Source organism: Glossina fuscipes, unplaced genomic scaffold (genome assembly GCF_014805625.2).
Source record: "Glossina fuscipes isolate IAEA_lab_2018 unplaced genomic scaffold, Yale_Gfus_2 2, whole genome shotgun sequence".
Classification (NCBI taxonomy): Eukaryota; Metazoa; Arthropoda; class Insecta; order Diptera; family Glossinidae; genus Glossina; species Glossina fuscipes.
This window is the reverse complement of record NW_023998416.1, coordinates 18,740,666-18,751,160: the sequence shown is the minus strand read 5'-3', so window position 1 is coordinate 18,751,160 and position 10,495 is coordinate 18,740,666. Positions and strand designations below refer to the sequence as shown.

The 10,495-nt window shown below is 34.4% G+C and overlaps 1 protein-coding gene across 2 annotated transcripts; it reads right to left on the bottom strand.

Annotated features, from left to right (window-relative positions):
- Positions 1-553: 553 nt before the first annotated feature.
- LOC119633454 (protein MON2 homolog) lies at positions 554-9,059 on the bottom strand. Of its 2 annotated transcripts, XM_038027016.1 has the most exons (21): positions 8,673-9,059; positions 8,285-8,416; positions 7,754-8,200; positions 7,128-7,695; positions 6,928-7,069; positions 6,736-6,862; positions 6,367-6,670; positions 5,834-6,306; positions 5,731-5,757; positions 5,452-5,664; positions 5,049-5,387; positions 4,835-4,979; positions 4,494-4,774; positions 4,189-4,422; positions 3,961-4,118; positions 3,115-3,277; positions 2,772-3,059; positions 2,522-2,706; positions 1,953-2,459; positions 1,797-1,879; positions 554-1,378 (listed from the first exon to the last, which is right to left on the bottom strand). In XM_038027016.1, the coding sequence occupies exons 1-21, from the start codon at positions 8,805-8,807 to the stop codon at positions 1,155-1,157; spliced, it is 5,175 nt and encodes a 1,724-aa protein (XP_037882944.1). In that variant the 5' UTR covers positions 8,808-9,059; the 3' UTR covers positions 554-1,154. The 2 variants fall into 2 exon arrangements, with proteins under 2 accessions (XP_037882944.1, XP_037882945.1); XM_038027017.1 differs by lacking the exons at positions 8,285-8,416; positions 8,673-9,059 and having other exon boundaries at positions 555-1,378; positions 7,754-7,876; positions 7,941-8,023.
- Between the last annotated feature and the right edge of the window lie 1,436 nt (positions 9,060-10,495).

The window sequence follows — 10,495 nt, the reverse complement described above, 5'->3', positions numbered from 1 at the left end:
ATACCTAATCAAATGGACCATCTCATCCTTAGATCAGTGGATGAATGGGCCAGTCGTCACGTAGATGAAAGTTTCTTTAGAAAATGATTTGTTGTTGCGTTGTTATTTTATTCATAGCTTGTCGCTTCTCCTCCTCCTCTCCTCTCTTGCCAAGTCCCAAGAAATTTATACAATATAATGGATTATTTTTAATTTTTTATTTTATATTTTATTTTTTTTTAATATTAAAAATGTTCACTACAAAGTTGACTTTAAAATGTCTAAAATTTTAGTTTATTTCATGTAATAATTTCAAAATATATTTTAAAATTTTAATAAAACAGGAATATTCAATACTTTATATTTGTTTATTTATTATCAATATTTAAAATCAATTCTAAGAAAATACATTTTTTAACGTAACAATTGGAAAAACGGTTTTTAAATTTTTTTTTTTTTTGTTTTTAAAAAGCCATTTGAGTTATTATTAATAAGAGAAATTTAAATAAATAAAATTTAACAAAAAAAAAACAAGAAAAAAAAAACAAACTTTTTTTTTTATTAACTGTACTGTACGCATGTATAGCAACAAAAACCATTTTTTTTCTTATAAAAACTTAAAATAAGGCATAAAATCATAAACAAGGGGCAATCAAGAGGAGTGTATACGTATATTCTTTAGTAAAATGCATTTCGTTTATTTGCCACTTGCTTCATAGTTCCGCTTTTTACCGATGGTTTGTATTTTCTTCGTTTTGAGTCAATGTGATAAAATTTTAAAAATATATGTTTTCTATGTAAATCATTGTTAGTATTAATTGTATTAATTGTATTTCAGTTTCCTTGTTCCGTTGTCTTGTTTTCCTTCTGTTAAAGTTTAATAAAAGTGTATATCAGTATGCATGTATATATGTATGTATATGTATATTTCGTTATGGAATAATGTTCGATTGCTTCATATCATGTTTCGTTTATTAATGTTTGATTAAATTGAATAAAAAAAAAAATATATATATATTCATTTTTTTTCTTTAGTTATTTGCCTACTTATCTGCCACGAGTTTGCCTATTATTTTATTTTATTTTTTTTCTTTTTAATTTCAATTTTTGAATTTTCATGCTCTAAATATTGTGACTGCGATCAGCTATATAGCGTTTTCTTGAAATTAGAAAATTTACTCCTGTCCATTCGTCTGTTGCGTTGTAGACGTAGAAATGGGCTTTGCAGTAAAACTTTCCGCATCTACATTGGAGACAAAGCATTTTGGCGGTTGTAATAAATCCGTATATTGCAGTAGAGCTTCTTGTAGGGAACGTGACACTTCAGGCGATGTGGTTGTAGTGCAATCCACCAAATATGGATAGAGACCGATCAATTGATCCCAGGCTGGCTTATTAACTATAAACATGAAAGTCAATAATCATATCTGAACTTTTTACACCCTACACCACTTGTGAAAGAAAACTATTTGTTGAATTTGTGCGGACGTATACAACACCCAGGAGGACTTGAGATAAACCAGCTTTTTATTATATGGATCTAAGCTTGTCTGTCCGTCTGACTGTCCTGCTTTCTTGTGTTCAACCCGCGTGTCGCAATTTTTGAGATGTTTTGATGCATTTTGATACAATGACTTGTTTCGAACGTTGCTTAAAATGGTCCGGATCGAACCGCTTTTTCGACCACTCCCCATAGACAGCCTTATTTTGAGAAATCGTTACATAAACAACCGTTTTAAACGAAGTGGCATAAGGTATTTAATGATGGGCCGCATCCCACTTGTTTTGCACTTGTTACGTCGTGTGAAAAAATTTACCTTTGGATGCGGGTGCTTTTTTCATAGATATTACCAAAGTAGCGATAGCTTTTAAGACAAATGAAATTTCTGATAATCTAAATCTAAAAACACAGCAAAAATAATTCAATAAACATAAATTTTTTGAAATATGTCACCTTATAAAATTAATTTTACCTTGGCAAAGGACATTTCCCACTTTGGCGTTCATCGTCGTTGAAACGTTTTAAAACCTCTTGAAAGCGATGTAATAGAGCGGTAACAGCTAAGCGACCTGCAAAATCTTTTCCTCCCGCACCACCGTTTATCCCAGTTGATACAGCGGCTGCTATGTTAGCGTTTAATATATTAGCCGTCGCTGAAGTTGCACTGCCACTGGCATTTGTTAAGCGATTATTATTGCCATTGCAATTATCATCCAAAAGTGAGAATTGCAAAAGGGTCTCGAAACAAGTTTTGGCAAATATTTCACGTAATTTCCAATCGGATTCGTAACAGATATTCGAATCAGAAGCGGAATGTATGGAACCTTTATTAAGTAAAACTACAATTTGCATAATAAATTGATGAGGCATTTCATGGGCATAAGGCAACACCTCATCTCGCAATAATTCAATAACCTGACAATCGATCGTTTCATCTAAAACAATTTCCTCTAAGCCACGATCTTCTATCGTACAAACGCTGTTGAAGAAAACCGTTAATAAGTTCTCTTACAAAAGTTTTTAATTTTTTATCTTTAATACCTAACGGGAAATAAAAATTTATCCAAAGTATCGGCCAAATCGTCCCACATACTATTGAAGTATTGTGGTTTCGCTCGAGCTACTTTAAGTCCAGTATATAAAACTGTAATTAAACTAGATATCGACAATTTCCAAGTACTCGAAGCCAAACATTTATATTTCATTGCCAAAGGCGTACGAAGAGCCTTATGTTAAAACAAAGAAATGTTTAAGCATTAGATACGAAATTCTACAGGGGTTTGAGAAATACCTTAATTATCTCATGTAATATATGTTCCTGCATTACTGGCTCCTCGGTGGCCGTACACTGATACAATTTTACGCAAATTGTTATGGCTTTCTCCCCAAAAGGTATATAATTCATGCTAACTACTTCCACTGTGGCATTGTTACCGTAATGATTCGTTGTCTTGCCGTATTTGTGTTGCTCACTAACTTGCAGCGAAGGCGGTGTACAAGCAAACTTACTAAATATTAAAAGTTGACGGAAAATAGCCGGTATTAACTGACTTAGATTGCATCCATCTTTGGTAGCCTCCTATCACGCAAAGCCAATAAGCACCGGAATTTAGAAATATTTATTAACGACTTACTTTTTGAATCAATTCCATGCATTCTAAAATACTGTCATGTAAGGGTGTCAATAGGGAATCGGATACAGATGACATTATATAAGGAACTGCCTCGGTTTGCACTGGTATACATACAGCGTTAGTTAGCACGTTACAGAACTTTTCAAAGTCGGAAGACTTAAATCTAAAAGATAAGAATTAAATAATAGAATTGCTTAACCATTTTCCAAAAGAGGTATAAAGTTTAGAATTTTCCCGTTGGACGTTCAACATCCTCAACAGACAAAAAATTAAGATCTTTTGTATACTTTTCACTTATAGGCGAGAATTATGATAAACATGTAAAGATAATTAGAATGTTAAAGGCCCACTATCGGAGACTTGAAAGCGCACAGCAGTTTGGACAATATATCTTAACATATCTTAAAATATTTTTAGATAGCAAATGAAAAAAAAATTGTTTACTAGCTTTTCATAAACATTACCACCATTTTTTTTACTCAAAAGTTCTTTGAAACGGAACAGTGGGAACATATCATCAGATGTTTGAAAAAGGCTTGGAGTAGCGTAGAAATACATTAGTTTGGAACCTAAAGGAAGACTTATCAGTTTATGTTGTGCTACTTGCTGTAGACGTGTCCTACGATCGATTTGGCCCATTTCAGCCGGACAAACATACCATATTGCAAACATTTAATAAACCGTAGGGTAACAGGGCGCTATGAAGTTTAGGTGAAACCATTCGACATTTCAGTGCTCATGGGTCAACCGAACTGATGTGCTTTCAATGAACAAAACGCTTTTCAAATTCTATACTTTTGCGCTTAGGAAAGGTTTGGTTACTTTTAACCAATTGTACGCTCGCACCTTTTTTGTATATGTTGAAAAATGGCGGGAAATATTTGTATCAATGCTGTAAGAAACGCCTGACTGGGTATATAAAACTCATCTTGTTGTGTGTCCTGAATTTTCGTTGACATTTTAGTACTCTCCATCCCAATATTTAACCAAATCTTCCAGGCGATCTACGTAGATAGGCATAAATATTTGAAAAATACTTTGACATGAAGCAAGCACGAATTTCAAGATAATTACATTCCAAATTTCGTCGTCTTTTGATGTTGCCCGACTAGCAGTGTTCGTTTCTACTTTTGATAAGCAATTGCTCTCCGAATTATGATACATAATTTCTTGTAAAGATTTTAAGGCAGCCAAGGAGACTTCACCATTTTTACTTAAAGCAGCATTTTGTATGAATTCTAAAATTAGAGACCAGGCCCGATCGAAATCACCTAACATTTGTATCAAGTCACGTTTAGTGTTAAAAACCTATAAAATAAAAGAAAAAAGGATTACTAGGAACTTAGCAAAGGATTAGGAAAATTATACTAATTACTTACTCTGCATACACCCGATAAAGTTAAAACTTGAGTTTCGGCCCATTGTTTTTGAGCAGTATTACGCGAGTGATGTATTAGTATATTGCCACTGGCGTCAACTTTTTCGTTGCTTGCCGAACTGGACAGGGCCCTTACATTATCCAATAAAGGAAACAAAACTTGCCAAACTAAGGCTTGCCAAGTAGGCGGGTTTAATAAACTGCCATGAGCCGAAATTGTTGAAAATAAAGTTTGACCTGCCGATTTCCGTACAGCCGGTCGAGAATCAACACATAATTCCCCTACAATTAATATATTTTTGAAATTGATCCTCAAAATAAAATTTTTTCAAAATTACTAACCTAGTTTAGCATACAAACACATCCACAATTTATCAAACTGTGGCATTTTAACGGTACCAGGAAAATCGGGCAATATACTAGCGTCATCGACTGGGGTAGCCATTAATTTATCTTGATTTTGATTAAAGAAATCCGAAATATTCCACTAGACGACAAGTAATTTTCTTTAGGTTTACTAACAAACGTTTTCTTTTTTAGTTAATTTCAAATTTACCATTAAACCTATAGCTGTTAACGATATATTCAATTCTTGTGTTTGTGAACCAAATTTCGCTGCAGTGCTAATACATAAAGGCAGACAACGCCAAGGCATTACGGTTAAAAAGTCTGTAATCACCAGCTGAAGGCATTGAAAAGCTGTACGTATCAAAGGTTCACCGTGATGCTCATTAACGGCTCCGATAATTTCGATAATTGCTGGCCAACCAAATGATAAAATCTCACCGGCTCCGTTCAATATTTGCAAAACACAATCCAGTTGCCTTTGACGAACGTCGGCATGCATAACTGTGGACAGCTCAGATAGTGGATTCAAAAGCATTGTTTGTAAAGTCTATAATTATATAAACACTAACCATGGTAGAAAAGTATATAAACGATATAAACGAATAATGTACCATATTTTCTTTCAAGGGTTGACTATGTTTATATTGTAAAGCTGATTTAACTAAATATGTAATGGCTTCAACACCCCATTCCCTCATTCGTATATGGCGATGTTGACAAACTTCCAGTAAATGGTTAGTTAAAGGACGCCATAGAACTTCTATTCTGGGCATATTTACTAAACCCGTCTCTAAAAGTTTGGCGACGGCAAACAACGATGGCTCCTGGAAATGTAAAAATATTCAGATAATTGATAATAATATCGCAATTTGACTTGTACAAATAATTACTCTGTTAGCGTAAGCCAGTTCCATAGCCTAAATATAAGTAAAAAATAAAAATAAATAAATATATAGCCGAATGTTAAGACCAGTCGCTGTTAAAAGTTCTTACCTCATGCGATAATTTGCATAAAGCATCTATTAAATGATGCAAAGCTACGTCGTCCAGATATTGGCTGGATTCAAAGAGCTGACTTAGCATTGTCGAAAGTACCGGCAAATCTGCCATAACTGCGGTCTGTATACCAACGTTAGCCTCTACCGCTGGTTTAGGAAAAGCCTGTAGACTGCCGCCAGTAGATGGCTTTAAGCCCAATATCCAAACAAGATGCTGTAAGGTTTGCAAAACAATGTGCCATGAGGTACCCAGAATACTGCCATTGCTATGAGCCAACACTAAAATAGCACGCATACACTGCAAATTTTTAGTGGTTAACATGACTGGCGCCTGCATAACACTATGCGGTAGAGACGCACTAGGCAAAGGTGTACCAACGGCCACAATTTGCTGGCGAAAATCACCCACATCTGTGCAAGTACTCATAAATTGATTGTTTAAATCTTGACTGCTGGAGCGAGTATGGCCTAAAAATAAGGAACGTCAATCGCCACATTAATTAATTATTTAGAATATGAATATCTTACATCTCAAATCTACATCTAAATGAGGATTGTTGGCAAAAATTGACATGGCATAATGCGGTGGGAAAGATGCACGACAAATGGCCATTATGAAAGCATCTCGAGGATTCAGCAAATCCAATATCCCACATAAAGCGGCATAATTTTGCATGGCCTTCAGTATATGGTCGGTGGAGATTTCATCGATAGAAGCATCTACCAGAGGCACAAAAGCTGACAACAAGCCTGACCAACTAGAATTAATTAATTGCAAACATAGAGGCTTGTGTTCCTCTTCAGTTATTATGGCTGAATTATGCGTTGGATGCTGTAATAAATTGGCAGACTTGAGAAAGAGACGAAGAGAAATGTATTGAAAATAAAATCGCATACCATTTCAGGTGTCCTTTGTATGACACTACCAATTGAACGTGTTATGTCCAGAAGTATGGCATAAGCCAAAGAAATGCCATAACTTTCCGGTATATCAGGAGCCGCATTTTTCTCCAGCATTTCCAAGCTAAATTCAAAAATAATAAATACAATTTTTTAAATGCTCCTTTTATTTTAAGAACTTTTACTTACTAAGTGGCTTTAACTGAGCCAGGATCAAATGATGCAACCAAAGGCAGAAATACTCCACGAAAAACAAAACCACAATGATTGTTAGCGTTGTGAGCGGATAACGAATTCATTTGTGAAGTACCATTTTGTTGGCCATTCAGTACTGTTGGAATAAGGTTTAATACTATCAGTAAAAAACTTTTCTATTTTCATATACTCACGTGCTGATGCATTAATCAATGAATAACGTACATAAGTCCCCAACGATGTAATCATATCTTGCACAATATTGGTAGCGTGATTTTTACAATCATACGATTTGCAGAAAAATGCCATTAGCATAGGTTTCGTAGCCAATTTATGAATAACTTCTAAAGCTAAGGCACGTTGCCAATGCGGCTTATCGGAGTCCAAAAATTTTATAATCAATGACAGAAATATCTCACACTCGGTTACCAAAATTGTGTGATATTTTTGTATGAGTATGGCAACTAAGCGCAACAAACGCATACTGATCGGAAAATAAGGCTTATCATTGGGCATATTATTTACACTTCCATTGCTATTCTGTGTGGGCAAACTCCGATGTTTCACATTCGGAGAAAATAGCTTAATAACCAAAGCACAAACACGTTCTTTGAGTAACAAACGGAAATCGCGATTTTCGTGGAAAACAGCACTGAAGTTTGTAAGTACAGCTTCAAGCAATTCTAAACCAAAAGTGCGAGTCATTTCAGTCATACCTGACAACCAATACGGCGGATCAGCATTTACTAATTGGACAAGATCCTAAAGAAATAAAATTTAATTGAGAATGCATTTCAAAACGATGGAAACTTTAGGGTACTTGAAAGAGGAAGAATGCATCGGATGCAAATGTTTGCATTTCATTGGGTCCGCCCGTGCTGCCACTGCCCACACTGCTCTCACTGACATCGATAGAATCCATAGCATTTCCGCCTACATCTTTCTGTTGTAAATTTGTTAAAGATTCTTTTTCTAAATAAACACGCTCGAAAACTAAAGAAACCAACTGTCGGATCGTTGCCCCCGCTGTGTTCACTATAGTCGGGTCTTTTGTATAATGTAAACGAAAACAAAGCACCAAAGATTTCGCCAAAGTTTCTCCATGTACCACGGTGTTTGTGGTTAATAAAAGAGTAACAGTTTGTAACACTTTCACTTCCTCAATATTATGTTCCATGAGCATCCATAAAGCATCAGTTATGTAGCGGGCTCCCTTCTGGTCGACCACTTGCTGGGTAATTAAACGTTGCATCATACCCAAACAGAACTAGTAAAGAAGAGATAAGAGGATTAAGTGATCAATTAGTTCTTGCGATAAGATAATGTTGACCTTTTATTTTAAATGACTCACTCTAATAATTTTTAAATCTTTCGTTTCACAACCTTGGACCAAAGGATACAAAATTTGATTCACCGTATAATAAACAGATTGCTGTGGATTATTGCCGGCTGCTGTCAGCTTGGATATGGCCTCTTCGCAGGACTGTTACGAAAGCAAAAATATAAATGAAAAAATCGATTGTATTCAGTTTCACATAAACTAAAAGTTTTAGTAATTGTGTGCAAAACTATAATTCATAACAATACTGCAGGTTATTAGGTGTCATCTCTTGTCCCACATTTAGGGTGTTTTTTTCGTTTTCACATACATGCGCTTCTAGATACATACATACTTATGCACATGTACACATAATACAATTAATTTTCAATCACCTCATTATCTGTGATTACAATATTACCTCTTTAATTTGTGGATATTTCTTTTTGGTCTCTAAAGCAAGTATTTTAAAATCGGCTTGCAAAGCTTCCACAAATTTTTGCACAGATTCCCCATTACCACCAACACCAGAAGTTGCCGTGCGTACAAACGACATTTTTTTAAAATAAACTTTTCTCCAAATTTGCCACTATTGTTATCTTATTTAGTTTTTTTTTTTTCTACTTAGTGCTGAAATTGTATAATTTTCTTCAATCTTCCGATCAATGCATCGTATTCATTTTTCCAAGATATATTGTTTCTAAAATAATGTAATTTATCGACTTTTGCTTATGGTCTGAGCTGTAAAAAAAATTTTATTTTTTTCCAATTTGACAAATATTTACTGTATTTACGTATAAAGAAAAAACATCTTATTCTTTTTATGCAAGATAATTTGACAGCTGACGTTAAAAATAGCTCAAAAGAATTAAAGAAATGTGGCAATAAGCAAAAGTAAAAAACTTGGCTGTTTTAATATCGTAAATCATTAAAGTCGAATAATAGTGCGTCTATATTAGCTACATTATAGTCGAAGTCCGTATATATCTGAAACGGTATACTTTTATTTATTTACATATGAAATTCAGCTAAAATAAGTTAGCAGCCGAATTCAATTGTTTAATAATAACTAATACAATGCATATAAAGAAAAAACATATGATGAAAAAATAACAAAAGAAACTTCATATACAAATAAACAAGAGCTAAAAAGCATGCAGCATAGAGGCACATCCGTAGCCGATACACATCCGAGTTGTGAGCGAACCCCTTCGCAAATCTTACAAAAGTTTAGGATTTAAAAGAATTCAAAGAGTCCGATAGTAAGATAAAGTAGCGGATGTTATTTAGTTTTGCAAAAATCTAAATAACTTTGAACGGATTGAAAAGCTCATTATTAAATCTATATTGACTTAGCTTTGTGAAGATGAAATTCCTAGAGAAACGATTCGGCATATTAAAGTTTTATCTCACCAAGTGATGTCGCCGAATCGACGGTACCGTTTGTTAACTTAATTAGGAAGGAAATACCAAGAATAAATTTACATTTCTCAAGTAAAGGTGGAGCTAATAAAAGCAATCTATTTTCATAAAGAGTCAAAAAGACAAGCGGGGACCAATTCAAGATCTTATGGCAAAGAGCAAGCATTGCTCATTACATCTAATTGACGCTTATAAGAAAAGGACTCCACAACAGAGGTATCCTCAAGTATTGGTCTGACTGTTGTATATCCTTCTTGTAATGTAAGGATTGTTAAATTCTTTCGACCACTTCTTAATAAAACCTAGCACCAACTTAGCGTTACTTAAAGAAAGCTCAATGTGCAGATTGAAACGTAATCCTTGGTCGAACAGAATCCGTAAAACCATGAACGTATCTACGTTTTCGTCTTTCTGTGCAACGATTAAATACTTAGTAGTTTTATAGTAGTTACAATAAACTCCTCTTTAAGAAAGAATGCTTCTTGCATTTTTTTAGTTTAAACGCCCCCTGTGCGCCCCCAAAGATACAGAAGAAACCAGTTTAACATCGTCAGCGTATATTAAGATGTGTCTGGATTTAATGGCTGAAGGTAGATCACTGATGTACAGAATGAATAAAATGGGCACTAAATGGCTGCCTTAAAGGACATTTGAGAGGTAATCATACAATTAGGCAATAACGACTAACAAAAACTAATTATAAAAACAAATTTACTGATGATTGTCTCGAAATGCGCTCTCAGAGCTGTGTTGTATCTGCCGACAATAAAATTGCTGTCACCGGAAACATATTTGCATTAGTATCGAATAGAAACCAGAAGA

Bases quoted from the DNA above. Each gene is read 5' to 3' on its own strand.
- LOC119633454 (XM_038027016.1), bottom strand. From the start codon at position 8,807: ATGTCGTTTGTACGCACGGCAACTTCTGGTGTTGGTGGTAATGGGGAA. The intron at 7,070-7,127 runs GTGAGTATATGA...TTATTCCAACAG, and splicing joins ATTGATTAATGCATCAGCAC to TACTGAATGGCCAACAAAAT. The intron at 2,707-2,771 runs GTATTTCTCAAA...TTTTAACATAAG, and splicing joins TATTACATGAGATAATTAAG to GCTCTTCGTACGCCTTTGGC.